The sequence below is a fragment of the Echiichthys vipera genome (genome assembly GCF_963691815.1).
Source record: "Echiichthys vipera genome assembly, chromosome: 1".
Lineage (NCBI taxonomy): Eukaryota > Metazoa > Chordata > Actinopteri > Perciformes > Trachinidae > Echiichthys > Echiichthys vipera.
This window is the reverse complement of record NC_139826.1, coordinates 36,912,029-36,931,017: the sequence shown is the minus strand read 5'-3', so window position 1 is coordinate 36,931,017 and position 18,989 is coordinate 36,912,029. Positions and strand designations below refer to the sequence as shown.

The 18,989-nt window shown below is 46.0% G+C and overlaps 1 protein-coding gene across 1 annotated transcript in view; it reads left to right on the top strand.

Moving 5' to 3' along the window:
• The window catches only part of LOC310948242 (C-myc promoter-binding protein-like), a 90,662-nt gene that overhangs the window by 56,384 nt on the left and 15,289 nt on the right, over positions 1 to 18,989 (top strand). The window contains exons 13-21 of the mRNA XM_083915295.1: positions 3,136 to 3,281; positions 3,534 to 3,572; positions 9,793 to 9,926; positions 10,599 to 10,731; positions 11,945 to 12,151; positions 12,262 to 12,390; positions 16,594 to 16,735; positions 18,194 to 18,313; positions 18,640 to 18,732. Of these exons, the coding sequence (XP_083771421.1) occupies positions 3,136 to 3,281; positions 3,534 to 3,572; positions 9,793 to 9,926; positions 10,599 to 10,731; positions 11,945 to 12,151; positions 12,262 to 12,390; positions 16,594 to 16,735; positions 18,194 to 18,313; positions 18,640 to 18,732 (1,143 nt within the window). The remainder of the gene's footprint in view (positions 1 to 3,135; positions 3,282 to 3,533; positions 3,573 to 9,792; positions 9,927 to 10,598; positions 10,732 to 11,944; positions 12,152 to 12,261; positions 12,391 to 16,593; positions 16,736 to 18,193; positions 18,314 to 18,639; positions 18,733 to 18,989) is intronic.

The window sequence follows — 18,989 nt, the reverse complement described above, 5'->3', positions numbered from 1 at the left end:
GTTCGGCCGTTGGTGTCAGTTTTATTTCAACGGAGCGTTTGGACCCGGAAATCGTATTCTGAAAGGGTGTTGCGTCAGACTGAACAGCCGGATAGCCCCGACTGGCCCATCACAGCATCTCTGTGAGAAATATCAGGGTGCACTTAAGCTGCTGCAAGATTGTGAAGCAACTAAACTAACGAATTGATTACACTATGTGTTGTAAGAATGCGTGAGTTAGCAGCTCAGAGACCTGAGCTTCTGTGGACAGAATCTTAATTGTTATTGTCTAAATTAAATCTTAATTACATTTATAATGAAATGAAACTTTCTGATATCGATGGACAGGAGGGAAAACTGATAGTACTGCAGCCAGGGACTGAGAGCCAGTGTTAGAGCGCACTGACCACCAGGTCATTTTAAACAGGACACTTATCATCAGAATAAGTTTGCTCCACTTTTTTCATTAGTCAGGCTTCAGCCTAGACTGTGAAGTCGCAGTTGTACACTTACAGTGCATGATCGCTAATGACTTTGAGTATAAAAACAAAATGCTGTGTCATCTGTAGCAACTTCCTCTCTTCAGCTCACCAGCCTCATAAACAGATGGCGTTGTTTAATGCATGAGCTTTCATAAGTGTCCTCTGAGTGAACACACAGGAACGGTTCGAGCACAAAAGGCTGCGGTTTGAGAAGATGCCGGGGGTTTGGACGGTCAAGGCTGTTTTTGCAGATTGTTAGCGGCGCAGCTGCTAAATGCTTCAGAGGCCCGAGTGTGGCCTCTGGATGGGCGCCCATGAAAGCTGGTCGACATCACAGCTGAAATGAGTTAGGGTGAAATCATGGCCGTCTGCCTGAGGATAGCTGGAGCTAAGGTCGTGTCCAGTGTGAGTTATGTGATACAGCAAACAGGAACAGCAGCATATTACATAATGACTGAGAGAGGTAACGGCTTGTGCATCATCTGTATGAACTCCGGACTGTTTTCAGACTTTTTATCTTTAACAACGAAACATTAAACAATGTAATGTTTGTTTCCTTGCTGCACCATAACATTCAGTTTCCTTCATCATTTGATTGAAGTGCTTTCAGTCCAACATCTGCGACTCCACAGGACTTAACACTAACGTTTAAAAGCTGTTGGTAACCAGACACCTGAAACTGAAAATATAGTTTTGGCCACTTCATATTTTGAGTAATAAAGATATACTGCACCATACATCAGCTTAAAGCAATTCTTACCTCTCTGTAATTTTTCTGCATTTTTCTTTTTTCATATTAAAATGCTCCTAAAAAGCGTATGACACTCAAATGTCAAAGAAATCCACCATAACCTGCAAGGATCAGAACGTCAAGTGTCGTCAGAATAACATATTTAACTTTTTTAGACTCTGCTGGAAGGCTGTGCATCCTGTAAAAACACTGTTGTTCAGAATCCGTGGATGGTCCAGGTCAGTGTCAGGATTTAAAATATTTATCAGCTTCAGGAAGTGTTTCTCTGCAGTCAGTGTTTGGCTTCCACGTCTGTGCTGCGTGCCAGCGGTCATCCATCCAGTCAGTTCAGCTGCTTTCAGCATCTATTACAGAAACCATTCACCACAGTGACATACATCCCAAATTGGCCATTAGACTAACAACGATGTGCTGGCGTGCGTTATCCAAACCAAGACAAATGGAGCATAAAGATCCTTCTATAGGGTAATGGCTTTCTTTACCACAGGATCACATAGGTTGCTTGCATGCTTTCCTTTTTGCAGTAGATGAAATGACTTGAGCTCTGTAAATAAACCTGTTACATCTTAAACTATCTGCAGGGTTCGTACAGGTGCTTGAAACCTTGAAATTTTGGGGCGTCTTGTGGATCAGTGGTTAAAGCGAGCTTCCCACGTACAGAGGCTGGAAGTCCTCTCTCTTCTCTGTCACTCTTCAAGCTGTCCTATCAAATAAAGGCCTGACAAGGACAAAAACATGATTATCATGTTGTGTTTTCAAGGTTTGAAAAGTGCTTGAATTTTGGATAAAGTACTTGCTTGAAATTACAGAACAAAGAACCAATCTGTTGCAAAAGGCCCAATCATGGGAAATGAAGGTAGACCTGGGGGGGGAGACTGCAATTCCCCCCGGTTGTCCAGACAACCCTGAGGCCAGACGCAGTACTGTGGTCTGAAGAGGCAAAGAAGATCATCCTTATCGAACTTACGATCCCATGGGAAGAGCAAGCGTTTGAGAGAAAGAGTGCCAAATACCAGGATCTCTTGCATGACTGCAGGGGGGAGAGGGTGGCAGGCATGGCTCTTTCCAGTCGAGGTCGGCTAGAGCGACCAAGCAAGAACACACCTGGTCCAACAAATCAACTGTGTGAAGACAGTTCAGGTGATTGAGTAAGTCGAGTCAGGTGTGTTCTTGCTTGGTTGGAATGAAAACCTGCAGCCACACGGCCCTTTACTGGATCAGTTTGACACCCATGCTCTAGCCGACCTCGACTGGGAAGAGCCGTGCCTGCCACCCTCTCCCCCCTGCAGTCATGCAAGAGATCCTGGTATTTGGCACTCTTTCTCTCAAACGCTTGCTCTTCCCATGGGACACCCATGGGCTAGAGGATTCCCCGCCCAGTCAGTGTGGAGGATGCTCACAGCCATTGGGGTGACGGGGAGGGAGAGAAAGACGGCAGTTGGCAGGACGGGGGAGGCAGCAGAAAGGGCCTCTTGCTGGTTATGGAGCAGGAGAGAGGAGCTTAGCTGGAAGCCAGGGGGAGTTGAGATGGGCAGTGATTTGGCCACAGCTGCCGACCCACCAATGTTGAGGGTGTTGCGGTTCAGGGTTGAAACGCCCAATGATCGTTGGATACCGCCTGATGACATCAACTCTTCCTGACCAAGGCTACATTCACCAAAAGTCGAATACCATCTCTTATAATGTGATAAAAAGTGAAATAATTTTGAATATGTATGTAATTGTAGAAATATGTAATTCTCCACAGCTGTAAGGTGCTGGAAGAGCTTGAATTTGACCTTGAAAGTGCTTAAATTTGACCTTGGAAAAGGTGTACGAACCCTGTATCTGCAAAACAAAGCAAAATAAAACAAGTGTGAGCAAAGTAAGAGTATTTATATCATTTTTAAGAGCTAACCTAAACATTTTTCTTGTTGTCCTCAGGGTTCTTGAAGAGCCGCGACCGCTCACACCAGAAGTTCTACTCGCTGATGACCAAAACTCAGATGTTCATCCGCTTCATTGAGGAATGCTCCTTCGTCAGCGACAAAGACGCCAGCCTGGCGTTCTTCGACGACTGTGTGGACAAAGTAAGCGTTGTAGTAAATCAGTTAACTTTCCACTATATTTATCTGTTCATTCTGATCTATCCACAAAATCAAAAAAGCTTTCTACTTCTCCTCTCCGGTCATTTCTGCTCATTTTACACTCCTCTCTGGAGCTGTTTGACTGTGTTTGTGCTCCACTTGTTACAGTCAAAGTAGTTTCCACTCTTCTGTGTTCAGCCAAACCTTTCCCTCTTCCAATTCTCTCTTCTCCTCTCTGCCTCTGTTTGCGAGCAGCTCTACAATTCAGAGCGGAGTGCAGACAAAGCAGGCAAGGTAAGTCTGTTGTTATTTGTTCCTTTCATTCATTCTCACGGTGCAGAGTCCCAGCAAACAATATGATTACTTCAAATTACTATACTACTATATTTTTCTGCTGTTAGGGGGTCTCTCAATCAAAACAAGAGACGCAATCGGAGATGGTTAAGAAGCTAGGCGGTTCAACGGTTCCCTGTCTCGTTTCTCTAAGGGCGCACTCACACTGTCCTTCCTTACCGCGCCCCGGGCTTTATTGTACTTGTCCCCCCCTCCCTCTCCCACTGCGCCCCAGGCCCGTTTGTACTCACACTGCCTGGGCCCCGCGCAAATGCTTCTTGCTGCCTATACGTGATCACGCCGTAACACGTCACACGCATTGATTGAAGTCATCGCGATGCGTCGCTTTGTTTACAAATCTTTCCATAGACCTCAGAGTTTTTGTGCGTCTTGTCGACTGTTTTTGAATATTTTCATCCGACCAAATCTGCAGTAAACACTCCACCTCCGCATCACACCAACATGAACCTTTCACCACCATTGTTGTTGTTAAATGTCCGTGCATGGCCCCTCCTTCTTTTTTCTATGTCCGAACAGGCGCACAGAAATTACGTCAGAACCATCGTAGGCCTCGTGCTCGTACACGTGCGCACGCTCGTGCTCGTACATGTGCAAACGCGCTCTACAAAAGCCCACCTCTCTCAGACGGGCCGTGGACGGCCAGCTGGCCGCAGTTATGCGCGGAGCGGGTCCACTCACACTGGTCAAACAAACTAGGCTTGACCCGAAAAACCTGTTTTGGCCCGGTGCGGAAGGACAGTGTGAGTGCGCCCTAAGAGAATAGCAGCAGATCCAGAGTTTATTGAACCCGGTGGGAAAAGTGAACTCAATCACAGATTATAACCTTTCTCTGAGCTTTATAGTCACTGAAGTAAATATCGAACCCACTCTTCACAAGCCACACCTCTCCAGAACATTCTGACTCAAAAAAGGCGCTTTTGAGACGGACCAATCAGGAGAAAATTACTTAGCTTAAGGCCTTTTTCTGCCTCAGCTACTAACTCTCACTAGACCAGCTGGGCTAACGTTCGCAAACGCCTCTGAAAAGTGTTTTTTGTAACGTTAAGCGCGGCTTTGTTGGCAAAAAGAAAATATGAATAGATTATATAAACTAATATATAACTTTTCACCCATCCACAGTACGTTCACGACACTTTCAAACGGGCCACGTATGGAGTATCTTTGACGCAGTTTGGTTGTGAAGTAGTGTGGGATCATGGGAGTTGTTGTTGTGTTCACCACCAAACATTGAATAAAGTAGTTTCATATAAGAGATTCAGTTCATTCGTCAGTGTTGTTCGGCTTGTTGACTGCGACCAGAGCTGCTGCTAACAGGAGCTGCTGCTAACCGGAGCTGCTGCTAACCGGAGCTGCTGCTAACCGGAGCTGCTGCTAATGTTTGCTCGGCTTGTTCCTCTTAGCAGTGGATTGTGAGTTTGTAAATTGTTGGAAACATTTGTGATAATGCAAGTACACAACTTAACAAATGCTGAATTTACACATAAGTTACACATTATCATTATCGTGCCTTAAGACAACTCTCCACCCCTGCAGCTGAAAATTGAGCTCTCATGTTTAATTCTACATCCGTGTGCAATTCAAATGAGTTCCTTGTGATCCAAACGTTATCACCTTCGCAGGAATCTCTCTCTTTAAGCAGAATATTCACCGTCTACATCAAGTTTGCCACATCGGCAATTTGTCCCGAGATAGTAAAAGTGCAGTTTCATAGAAAATCCATGCGCTCCGTTCTTTCCTGCCCTAAATTTTTCATGACTCGAGAGAGTAAAAGCTTTTAATGCTTCAGTGGTTCATGAAGCGCTAACGGAGATTGAAGATGTTTTTTTTCTAACAGTCAAAAGACCCTTGGAGAGGTCGTCAGTGTATCTTCTCTTCTCTGCTGGGAGCGTTTTGTGTCGTGTGACCCCCGTGTGTGAATGCTGAAGGTTAAATTTTGTGTGCGTTCACTCCTGTTCCCCCGTCACGTCCACTGGCTTTGCAGGAGACATTCGTAGCACGCTCTGAAGTAGACTTGGTTGTCCTTGGATTACTTATAAGTGTGTTTGTGTGTAATTGAGACATAGTGGAAGTGAATCCATAGGCCAGCGTCCACAGTTTCCCCCCGGGGTCTCCTCGCCCTCCCCGTGTGTCAGCTCCACGGGCGATTAATTCCTCCAACTGTCTTTCTGCAGTGTGGCTGGATTGCATTATCTACTCTCTAACTGTATCACTCAGCCCACACACACACACGTCACACTCTTCTACACAAACACACACACACACACACACGTCACACTCTTCTACACAAACACACACAGCAGTCACATAAAGAAAGATAAGGTTAAAACGTATTGATCCCAGAGGGAACGTAACCCGTTGCAGCAACAAAACTAATTAAATCCAGCAGTGGAACAAGACAAAAGTCAAAAGTCCTGTTGTTGTTGTTAATCATACAAATGGAAAACGATTACAGAGCTGTTTGTACAAACGGGAAAGGAAAGAGAAAATGGAACATTTGTTGGATACAAGAAGTAAATGGAGACCAAGGACGTAGGGTTTCAGCTTTTACGATGAGTTTGACAAAGTGTTGCACAAGGAAGAAATCTCAGGAATCATCAAGATGATCTGGGGTTACATTTAAAGGCAGCTTGTTTGGCCGTGTTATTATAAGCACTGTTTAATTTGATCATCATTTCTGAACTCCTCACTGCACAGGACAAAATGTTTCAATACAGTATGTGGACGTGGACGTTTGTTCATTCATTCATCTTCAACCGGTTATCCCGGGGTCGGGGGGTCTGGAGCCGATCCCAGCTGACATCGGGCGTGAGGCGGGGTCCACCCTGGACAGGACGCCAGTCTATCACAGGACACATAGAGACGAACAGAGACAGACAACCATTTACACCTACGGGTGATTTTAGAGCCATCAATGAACCCAACACTTGCACGTCTTTGGACTGTGGGAGGAAACCGGAGAACCCGGAGAAAACCCACGCAGACACGTTTGTGATGCTGAAAATTTGGCTTAGTGTCTTTTCTCAGTGTCTTCGCGGCTCTGTGTCGTATAGTTTAATACATGGGTGTCAAAGTGAAGGCCCCCCGGGATGAAATTTGATTTGTATTAGAGCCGGCCGGCACGCCACCGCAACCGGTGTTTTTCACGCACCAAAACTACATTACCCACAATGCAACGGTAGCCCCTCTGCTTCATTATTCATCAGCATTCAGGGCAGATGTCAACTTTCAGCAAGCCCCTCCCAAAAATGGCTAAATATAAGGTGGACGATGAGCACAGGGTGTTTGAAGCTCGGTGGGAGGCAGAGCACATGTTCACGGAGGTAAAAGGCAAAGCTCTGTGTCTTTATCTTGATATTAAGCAACACATTTTATTTTTGAAGGACATTTTATTTTTTGCCTGTTGAAAATGTTTTCCTTGAAAAAACTAAAGTCATAAGAAAATCTTGCTTTATTCATGTAATGTACAGGACATGTGTTTTCTCTTTGGAGGAAGTTTGTTTTTGTCTGTTTGCCTGGTTCAATAGGTTATATGCAATAATTTTAATATGTTTTAATAAACATTGTACCAGTCCGGCCCTCGGCTTGTAGCAAATATGTTTTTTTGGCCCTCTGATGTATTTGACTTTGACATCCCTGGTTTAATAGTTCTCTGCAATTTGAATATGTATTAAGGTTGTGATCACTTGGGGGTAGCCTACGGGGCACATTTTCACACATACACACATTCCTCTACACATATTCAGACACAGAGGAACACCTGCTCAACGTCAGGCGCTCCGGTGCGACCAAAGAAAAAGTTTAGCCTGAGTTAAAACTGAACACTGAGCTTTAAAATGGGTGTGATCCACCAAGGGAGGGGTGACAGTTAAGGGACCGAGACGTCCTCACTTTACGCCTCTGGTCTGGTGCGGCGTTGCGGCTGGTGAGATGGTCCCTGGTAATTATTTAACGTTTAATCTGTGTTCAGAGAAACATCACAGCACTTTATTCCAGCCTTTGATGTGCTGTGTTAGACACAAAAGAAAGAACAAAAGTTTCCCTCTCTGCCAAAAAAACCCAGACATCTCCCACACTCTGAGGTTATTATCCAACGTTATTTGTTCTCGGCCCAACAACACTGAATAATGAACTTTCCGCAAGTGCCTCAGCTCCCTTCCATCTGCCGTGAATAAAATCATGTAGTGTAACTCTAGAGCCTCTCATTAAGCCCTTCTCACTTTATGATGCTTCCCTCCGTGACCCTTCATTTTTATTTATATATCCGCCGTAAAGCTCGAACCTGATGCTTTAAGATTCACTTTGAAAAGTCTTATCTGTCAACATGTCCACACTAAAGTACGTGCAGTCACTCAAGACGTCAGTGATGATGGGTGTCACTGTATTTCATCTTGCCACGTTTTAATGAAACCTGAACACCCGTTCTTCACCGTAGAGCAGCAATAACTGCTTATCTTCTGGCTGAGGGGTTATAGCTGCAGACGTGATGCTGCAAACTCAGCTGTACAGTAATTTAATGCTCTGGATGAGTGGGTGCAGGCTGGTACTGTACCCGCCGTGCATCAAACACACAGGACTGACTGCCGGAGACTTAACGGCTGTCCGTTTTAACGGCATCCGCGCGAAGGAACTCTGCCCCCAAACACCGCAGTGCACGCTTCAGCTGTGTCCCTCATCTTCTGCATTGTTGTTTTCCTAAATGCCATCAAATGAGCTTATATAGAAGAGGTAGATGCAACTTTTATAAAGCACTTGATTTAGTTTTTATTTGTCATTATTCTGAATAATGAATAATAAGACTAAAAACAGTTGAAAAGTGTTTACTCCTGTTCTTCACGTGCTGTGTGTGTCTTCCAGCACCACAGAGCCAAAGAAAGAGGGAGAGATGGAGATTGTGTTGATCTTCTTTAGTAGCCTGCACTGTATTTACATTTAGTTTGAACTTGACGCCCTGTAAATTCGTGTTTTGAACGCCTGTTAGAGTTTTATATCGTTCAACAAACCGCTCGGAAAAAAGTTATACCAAAGATATTGTTCTCCACTCTCGTTAAAGCTGTGGCTCCGACTCCGACGTCTGCTTGAATTGAAGAATACTTTGAAAAGAAGTGTTAAAAAAAAAAAAAGAGTGTAAGTCTGGGGCGCCCCGTAAACGGATTCTAAAGGTCCTCGCTGCAGCGGCCTGAGTTCGATTCCACCCTTTTTCCTCATGTTGCTCTCTCTCTCTCTCTCTCTCTCTCTCTCTCTCTCTCTCTCTCTCTCTCTCTCTCTCTCTCTCTCTCTCTCTCTCTCTCTCTCTCTCTCTCTCTCTCTCTCTCTCTCTCTCTCTCTCTCTCTCTCTCTCTCATTTCCTGTCATTCTCCAGCTGTACTGACTCAACAAAGTCACAAAAAGGCCAAAATTATTTTAAAAAAGAGCGTAAATTTAACAAAATCACAAAACAAAACAAGCAAACAACAATTTTCTCTTTGGTGTTTTTGTCCCGACCTTTCAGAAAATTGTTTAATTATTTAATTATTTGAAAAAACACTTTTTAATAGAGTTTCCACTTCATAATCTAGGTCAAACAGCATCTGCAAACAAATACACAAAGGGTACAAGGGTCCATATTGTAGCAGAACTTATGTACATTACATGTTTCTGTCTGTATAGTTTGGATGTTTGACAGTGATGGATACTATGTCCATGTTATGGCACAAACTGTACATTAAACTATATGTAAGTGGTATATTTTGACCTGCCATTAAACAGAACTGTAGGAGGCAGATGGAGAACTGAATTGGACGCGGTGTTTTCAGCTGTGTGAGTGCGTGGTGACGGAGGTGGGCTGAAAGAGATAGAGTTTATAAAACCAGAAGGAAATCTAGGTCACCTGCTGTCGTCCTCGCTCATCTCTCGCACACTCTCATTCTGTATAAATCCTGCTATCAGGGTGACGGCTACTGAGCTGTTTTGTAATTACGTCTTCCAAAGGTGACTCGGCGTGTGTTAGGCCGACCCCCTCCTGTATGCAAACGCTGAAATATTTATGACAGGGCATACTGTCAAGGTCTGTGTTGGAGTGGTTCCCTGTTTGTCGTCAGCTGTGATAGATGAAGGGTCACGGTACCAGCAGCCAGACGTCTCTGTTCACGTGTGTGTGTGTGTGTGCTCTGTTGTTCCGCAGGTGGACGGTGACAGGCCGGAGGAGGCCAGGCTGATAGAGATTGATGAATCTCAGCGCAGCGAGCACACGGTCTTTATCACACCTCCAGAGCTGCCGCCTCTGCCCGAGGGGGAGGAATATCCACTCTGCTACAGGTGATAACTCTTGGTGCTCATTCCCTGATGTGGTGGAATGCAACAAAGTACATTCACCAGACGACTGAAGTACAGTTTTGAGACACTTCAGTATTTCTATCTTATGCTTCTTTCTACTTCTACTCCACTACTTTTTGGGCTGCTGGGTAAACACACGGCCATGTGGGTGGACTCCCAGGGTTTGAGGGACCACCAGCAAAGAGCAAAACAACACACACACACACACACACGTGAGCCCCGTCTTGTTTGTAACGTCATACAACCAAGAACCATCATTTTTAGATCTTGCAGCGATTCCCGAAATGGGAACAACGTACTTCCTGTTCTGACAGCGGGAAACTGAAAAACCAGAGTCAGACACTGAGTTGAAAGTTGGTTAATGTCTAAACCGACGCTGCTGCGGGACTGCGCGGCTCTGAATATGTGCCATTTGTATTCTGCAGTCATGTTTTCGCACTAAATAATTTATGCCGGGTGATTTTTCCGAACCACTTATGTTAAGCTCCACTAACAATCCATAATGACCAACAGCTTCCCAGAGTTTATTATCAGCTCTCTTTGGAGCTCAGCACACGTTTTTTATGGACACTATAACCTTGGAAGAATTCTTCTTTTTCACGTTAGATAATACGTTTGACTTGTGCTGTCTCATGCGTGCGTGTTCTTCATCAGGTACGACGGTTTCCCCGTGTTGAGTCTGGACCTGTTTGACCCCGTGGAGGGCCTGCGGACCCCCTCCTCCCGCCTCGCTGCCAGGCACAGCTGTCCCACCAGCCCTGCCCCCATGTTCAGACGCACCAAGCAGGTCAGCTTTAACTCACTATTGTCCCACATTGATTTATCGATTTAGGGAATTTAAATTGCTGTTGCTGCATATTTTGGAGTTGTTGAAGCATGTCATTTTATCGTAAGGAGTGAAGAAACTATCCTGTAAGTCCAGTGCAGTTTTACTTTATTCCAACTCTGTTTGGGGTGTAGTTTAAAGAGTCACTTTCTCTGACGTTTCAAGTACTGAATGTTTTTCCTTTAGGGTCCGTCCAACATGTGATGTTTGCGACTGATTTTAGAGAAGAAACATTCACAGATCATTGCGAAAATAGACCGTTTATGTGAATTTTGCACTAATTCTTCACCAATATGACTCTGCAAAGGTACTCAGGAGGCTGCTCTCTTAAAAAATCAACTTAATTTAAGAATATTTGATCAGTGGCAACCGATTCTAGAAATGACCAGTAAAAAAATAAAGGAGAGACAGCCAGCTCTGAACGTAGAAGAAGAAGAAGAAGAAGAAGAAGAAGAATTCCTTTATTAATCCTGCAACGGGGAAATTCAATTTTCACTCTATTATTGTTATTCAAGTCACACACACAGGCCCGAAATACACACACATGCACAGACAGGACCTATACATGCAATTAATGGAGAGATGTTAGAGTGAGGGGGCTGCCAGTGACCGGCGCCCCGAGCAGTTGGGGGTTCGGTCCCTTGCTCAACATCACCTCTTGCAGTGCCCAGGAGATGAACTGGCACCTCTCCAGCCACCAGTCCACGCTCCATTCATGGTCCACACAGGGACTTGTGAATCAGCGACCCTCCAGTTCCCAGCCAAGTCACCTATGGACTGAGCTGCTGCCGCCCCATTCTTTTAATGCCAGTGTTTATCTTCTTTAAATCATTCCTGCTGTGGTAATTTCATTTATTGCTCAGATATATAAATACGTCACGCTGTACAGCCAAGGTTAATGGCAAGTACAAGGTTATTTTTCTAAATTGCCAAAATTCAGATTCTTCTACGAAAACGAGAGCCAAGAAAATGAGTCAGTCTTAAAACTGAGGATTCAGCATTCATAAAAGACTGTCTTAAGCAATGCATACATTAAAGAAACGTAATGGTGGTAAGGAAGGAAAGGGAACTGATTCACTGGGTCAAATGTAATTGGATGAACATCTAATTTTAAAGTAGATTTCCGTCCCTCACCCACATTCTCTCTAACTGGAAGTGTCCTTTTCATCCACAGGAGATCAAATCAGCCCAGAAGATTGCCAAGAAGTACTCGTCCATCCCCCAGCTGTGGTCCAAGTGCCTGCTCCGTCACTGCTACGGCCTCTGGTTCATCTGTCTGCCGGCGTACGTGAAGGTGTGCCACTCCAAGGTGCGGGCGCTTCGCACCGCCTACGACGTCCTCAGGAAGATGCAGGCAAAGAAGCTGCAGCCCCCTGACGAGGTACATTAGCCATTAACCCCGAAATGACCTAAGAGTTTAGCACGGAGGTCTAGTTTTAGGGTGTGTTGTCTTTCTGCCTAAACAAACACCCGTGTCCAAATGCTGCACAGGTCTGCTACCGCGTGCTGATGCAGCTGTGCGGACAGTACGGCCAGCCTGTCCTGGCAGTCAGGGTCCTCTTTGAGATGAAGAAGGCCGGAGTCCACCCCAATGCCATCACCTACGGCTACTACAACAAGGTACAGTAAAGGCTTCTGTTGCCAGTAAAGGGCCTTGGATGTAAAGGGTGCAACTCACTCATACCGACCAAGTCCAACATCTCACCTAAACGTAAATAAATGAGCACTGGGACTCCTCGAGGTGCTACACTGTTGCCCTGATGTGGGTGTGTTCAGAATATTCTGCTGACTCTGCTGCGAGTTTAACTGTGAACACAACCACGACTGTCCAGTGGGACGCTCCCTTTTTCCATCAGCTGTGATGGATGAAGACGCAGACTTCGCCCCAGCAATAAAACACAATAAACGTCAGGAGAATTGGCTGCTGTACAAACCGTGTGATAGTAACAGACTGTTGCTGTATGAGAAAATATCAAACTCACTGTTGAGGACATGAGAACGTTTGTCACTGTCATATCAGATGTGATTAAAGAAATAAGTTTTTAAGATGCAGAGAAATAGTCAAGGAACATTCTTAATAAATGTTAGAAAGTAGGAAACCAGTGGATTGCTTACTTCAGGTAGGGAATGAGTCCTTACCCCAAGTGAAGGAGTTCAAGTACTCAGTATCTTGTTCACGAGTGAGGGGACGATGGAGCGTGAGTTTGGCCGGAGAATCGGAGCAGCGGGGGCGGTGTTGCAGTCGCTCTACCGCACCGTTGTGACGAAGAGAGAGCTGAGGAAGGCAAAGCTCTGGATCTACCCTCAGTCCTGGTTCCTACCCTCACCTGTGGTCATGAAAGCTGGGACAGGACCCAAAGAACCAGGTCGCGGGTACAAGCGGCTGAAATGTGTTTTCTCAGGAGGGGGGCTGGAGTCTCCCTTAGAGAGAGGGGGAGAAGTTCAGCATCCGTGAGGAACTCGGAGTAGAGCCGCTGCTCCTTTGTGTTGAAAGGAGCCAGTTGAGGTGGTTCAGGATCATCTGGTAAGGATGAACCCTGGGCGCCTCCCTAGGGAGGTGTTCCAGGCACGTCCAGCTGGGAGGAGGCCTCGGGGAAGACCCAGGACCAGGTGGAGAGATTAGATCTCCACACTGGCCTGGGAACGCCTCAGGATCCCCCAGTTAGAGCTGGTTAATGTGGCCCAGGAAAGGGAAGTTTGGGGTCCCCTGCTAGAGCTGCTGCCCCCGCGACCCGACCCCGGATAAGAGGCTGAAGATGAGATGAGATGAAATAACTTTGACAAGTAAAATGAACTTTAAAGACACTCGTCTGTTTTGATTGATTTTTAGTCGTGGATATACAAAGAACACGGAAATCTCAAACATGTTACATGTTGAAGTGACAATATTTATTTCCAACATGGTCCCAAAATGCTAGAAAACAAAAATACAAACAAACATAATGCATCCAACATAGAAACTTAAAGGAGCATAATCCTGAAATCCAACAATGAATCCCTAAAGTTAAAAATAATAACATTTATTTACCACAAAAATGACAAGAGCAGCTAAAATAACAATGACTGCAAAGCTCCAAACACATTTCTTTCCCTGTTCCATAAAAAAAGTTAAGCTGACTTCTATATTTCATATTTAAAGACTTGATATGTAACTTATTATTATCCCCAACACACCGCGCCCTGTGCTTGATGACAAATACCTCAGGAAGCTGCCTGATATATTATGGAGCCGGCTAATTGCAGCCTGGATGTTCATTGTTTATTCATGATTCACAATATCACCCTGCTGCGCTCAGTTGCTCCTCTCTGGTTGGTACTTGGTCACAGAAAGGTCTCCGCAGACGCTCTGATAAAAAGAAACATTGGTGACATTTGCAGTCCCTCCTCCCCAAGGTTGTACACGCTTGTACCCGCTCGTGTGCGATTCATCCGCGGGTGTCAGGATGAATCGTTGCTCTGCTATCGTCGCAAACCTGTCCCTGATCTGGCAACCCAGGGAGCATAAAAGTAAATGGGGGATGTGGGAGCAGGCTGTTGGGAAGACAAGGCCGCAGTAAAGGTTACGCCGTTGTGTTTTTTACCCCACAAGGATCTAATTTCGTCTCAGAAAGAGAAGTCTTGGAGGGACAAGGTGGCTGACTCTTCCACCGACACAAACTGAGTCCACCGCAGCTGCTGCATCAGACAGTTGCAGGTGTTTTTATTCCTCTCTTTCATGCGTCTTTAGATCTTTGAAGTTTAAGGAAGAGATGGTTTTCTCATCTTCAGCCTCTTATCCGGGGTCGGGTCTCGGGGGCAGCAGCTCCAGCAGGGTACCCCAAACTTCCCTTTCCCGGGCCACATTAACCAGCTCTAACTGGGGGATCCTGAGGCGTTCCCAGGCCAGTGTGGAGAGCAGCTCTACTCCGAGTTCCTCACGGATGGTTAAACTTCTCACCCTATCTTTAAGGGAGACTCCAGTCCCTACACAGAAAACAAAGCAGCAACAACGTAGTTAGTGAACCTGGAGTTTATTAAAAGAGTGTTTTAAAGACTTACCTACTGGCCCCTGTACCAGCTCCTCTCATAGTAAAGTCCATTCAAGTGGATTACCAAAGTCAATCCCAAAGGAAGGAGCCCATTGGTGCTTTGTTTTGTGTGTAGAGACTCTTCTCATGCTGCTGCAGAGGTTTGCTGTTATTTTCAGCAGCAGTAGTGGTTAAAAAAGACCTTTGAATGCCTTCACCGTACTGCCCCGAGCTAATCAGTGTTAGCCACGTCCGGCTGTTAGCGACTCTCCCAGATTTCTCTCGTCTCGATGGCTTATTTGATGTATGTAAGTGCCGAAAAAGACCATGGGATGATTTTACGCTCTGGGGGCAGTGGCATAAGAACCACCTCGGAGCCCTGAGGTGGAGAAGAGGATGTGGATGCACGTTATCTTTGTCTCCTTCGCTAAGATGCTGGAACAGTTCAAATTTCCCGCTGGGATCAATGAAGTGTGTTTCAAAAAAGCAGATCTCACCGGCACCATCTGCAGGAGGAGACTCTTCCTACAGGAGCAGCCAGCGTAGTAAAGCCAGCTCTGCTCAGACACACCAACCGTGTTTCTTCTCAGGGGGCTTCTGAAGTGTATTTTAGGAGCGGGCCGAGACCCTCGGACGTGACTTGGCCACCAACAGCTGCGGCGCCTTTTCTTCTCCTCTGATGTGGAGAGCGACTGTGAAGCGAACGCCGCGGCAGATATAATGCCTTTGATGGAAAATTAATTCAAGATGATTTTTAGATGGAACAGGGTCAGTTTTAGTTCGCTCACTTCAAAATGCTGAAAGTGAATGAAAGAAAACTGCACCTCACACGATATTCCCACAGTATTCAGACTCTTCGTGCTCTGTTATTTATTCAGTAGATAAATATAAGAACATTTCATGGTCGAAGGCATTTGAAAATATACATTTTTTATTATAATTTAAATTAAAAATGAGCCGAAAATAGGATGAGAGAATTTTTAAACGTAATTGGCAGCAATTTTCCTTATTTTGATCTCCTCTTCTGCTCTCTCTCTCTCCTCTCTCTCTCTCTCTCTCTCTCTCTCTCTCTCTCTCTCTCTCTCTCTCTCTCTCTCTCTCTCTCTCTCTCTCTCTCTCTCTCTCTCTCTCGCTCTCTCGCTCTCTCTCTCCCTCTCTCTCTCTCTCCTCTCACTCTCTCTCTCCCTCTCCCTCTCCCTCTCTCTCGCTCTCGCTCTCTCTCTCTCTCCCTCTCTCTCTCTCTCTCTCTCTCTCTCTCTCCCTCTCTCTCTCCCTCTCCCTCTCCCTCTCTCTCTCTCCCTGTCTCTCTCTCTCTCGCTCTCTCTCTCTCCTCTCTCTCTCTCTCCCTCTCGTTCTCTCCCTCTCCCTCTCTCTGTCGCGCTCTCGTTCTCTCTCTCTCCCTCTCTCTCCCTCCCGTTCTCTCCCTCTCCCTCTCTCTCTCTCCCTCTCTCCTCCCTCTCTCTCTCTCTCTCTCTCTCTCTCCCTCTCTCTCTCTCTCGTTCTCTCTCTCTCCCTCTCCCTCTCTCTCCCTATCGTTCTCTCCCTCTCTCTCTCTCCCTGTCTCTCTCTCCTCTCTCTCTCTCTCCCTCTCGTTCTCTCCCTCTCCCTCTCTCCCTCTCTCTCTCTCTCGTTCTCTCTCTCTCTCTCGTTCTCTCTCTCTCTCCCTCTCTCTCTCTCCCTCTCTCCCTCTCTCGTTCTCTCTCTCTCCCTCTCCATCTCCCTCTCTTTCTCTCTCTCTCTCTCTCTCTCTCTCTCCCTCTTCCTCTCTCTCTCTCTCTCTCTGTCTCTCTCTCTCTCTCTCCCCCGGGGTGTCCAGGCGGTGTTGGAGAGCACGTGGCCCTCCAGCACCAGAGGAGGCTACTTCCTGTGGATGAAGCTGAGAAACGTCGTTCTGGGCGTGGCGCAGTTCAAACGGGTGCTGAGACGGCACGCTCCCCACACCCAGAGCCCTCTGTCAGGTAACGGGGATCAGTGACGCTCTGCATGTTTTTGTCTCATTGTATTATTTAATGATTATTTTTCTGTGCTCCACTCAAAAAAAAAAGTCTAATTAGTGTTACGTTTTACTTTATTGCGTTGATGTATTTGGTTTGTTAACATCCATACCGCCTATCGCACACACGTACAAAGATCTAAACAAATCCCAAACTAAAACTATAAAACACAACTATCTCAACGTGTGTGATCTCCCCGTGCATGCCAGTGAGCGCCTGCACACCCGGTGCATGCTAATCCCCGTCCCTGCTAAAAAACCCTGCTTTTTTTAAAAGATACTCCCCGTTACCAGACGTAAGCATTGTGTTCTGCAACGCTCCAGAGCCTCCTGTAAAACACACTCGTATATACACACAGCTGAGACAGGGTGACCTTAAAATCCTTAAAATAAAGTCTTAAATTCATGTATTTCAAACTAAGGCCATGGAATGTCTTACATTCATAAAAATGTTATAAGCTGGTCTTAAATAAATGACTCAAAGGTCTTAAATTTGTCACGACAGGACTATTTATAGTTATATGTTTGGAGACTTTTGGAGGAGGAGATGTAGAGAGGCTACTTCCTTACACGCTGCTGACATAAGTGGTTATCTGCATGCTTGCTAGCTAGTTTCATCTACGGGTGAGTGCAACATTTATTGCGCTCTGTGCAAAACGTCCTTCAAGCTCGGCACCACAGGGGTTAAGGCTGTCGAGAGCCACACGCAGTTCGAACAGCACAAACCCGCTGCCAGGAGCCACAAACAGACCCCAGCCATATCACAGCGGTCCGCGCTGCTGTCGGCACTGACCTGAGAGCACCCTGACAAGTACCCTAAAGCACGGGGCACTGTACGGATGGACAGTGTGAGTGCGCCCTTACTTGGTGCTCTCCCTGCCAAGCGGCTTTGCTTTAGGCCGAGGAAACGTGTATGCAGGCTAAGAAATCACCGTGGGTGGTGTTCTGTCAGGGTTAAGCAAAAATGCAAGGTGCAAAAGCAGCGAGTAAACTGCTTCACTCTCATTGAAAACTATTTTTTTTTAATTGCAAAATTACAAAACGTACTCTGTCTGATCGAGGCCTTACTCTTGTACGGGATCAACTGGATTTTTTTATCAAATTATGAAGGCAAGAGACTATCAACAACCATTTTTACCTGATAATAATAATACATTTTATTTGTAGAGGGCTTTTCAAAGGTACTCAAAGGCACTTTACGTAAAGTAATAGAAATAAATACATTAAAACCAATGGAAATAACAACAAGCAGGCTATTTTAGGAAGTAAATTATGGTGAAAGTGATGATGAAAACACTCATCAGGAGAGTTCTTGACATCTGCTCGTCAATGCTTAGGGATTAAAAACAATAAGAAGACCAATAGTTGTGCAGCAGTAATGGCGCCCAGCTTCCTTTTGTAACGCCTTGTTGTCTTTGGGCAGATGGCAGCGACCTGGACGCTGTGAGTCACGGCAGCCTGGATAGCTCCGCCGACACTAACGTGGGCCCCTACGCCACTGACTCCGCCAAAGTAGACCCCACTGACGATAGATCTAGCACAGGTACACTCAAACACGGCTGCTGCTGCTCGACTCAATCTTTCACAGGCAGCCATCTTTGTTTCTACATCTTCTCTCTCAATGACATCTCTTTTTTTTTTATCCTCTTTTCCTCCATTTGTCCGACTCACCGACCGGCCTCTTCCTCCTCGTTTCTTCCCCTCTTCCTCTTAATCCTCCATCCCTCCGCTGCCCGTTGTCCCACCTTTCCTTTTCATCCCCGTTATCCATCCATGTCTCTCCCTGGTTTTGCGGCTGTGGTTTCTGCTGTGCTCTGTCCCTAACCCTGCCCTTCACTCTGGCCCTGCCTCTGTTGCCCTTGCATGCAGTCGGCCGTGGGGGCGGCGGCGTGGGCGCCAGGGCCCCGGTGGCCCACTCGCACTGGGGGGGCTCTGAGCTCAGAGAGGCCACCCTCCATCCAGGTAAACCTCTCTGTCAGTCTGCATGTCTATTCATCTCTACCGTCAAACATCTTTATTTTCACCACAACGCGCCTTTCTTTTCTTCCCGTCTCTGTGTTCTCGCCTCCTCCTTTCTGTCATCTCTCTATCCAACACATCACAGTCTGCTGCTCCTCTCTTGCTCATCTCTCTCTTCTCTCATCGGTAATTATGGGCGATTAATTACCCAGAGGCACGTACTTTTAGTTACGGAAATAACTTTAATCAAGGAGTTGGCA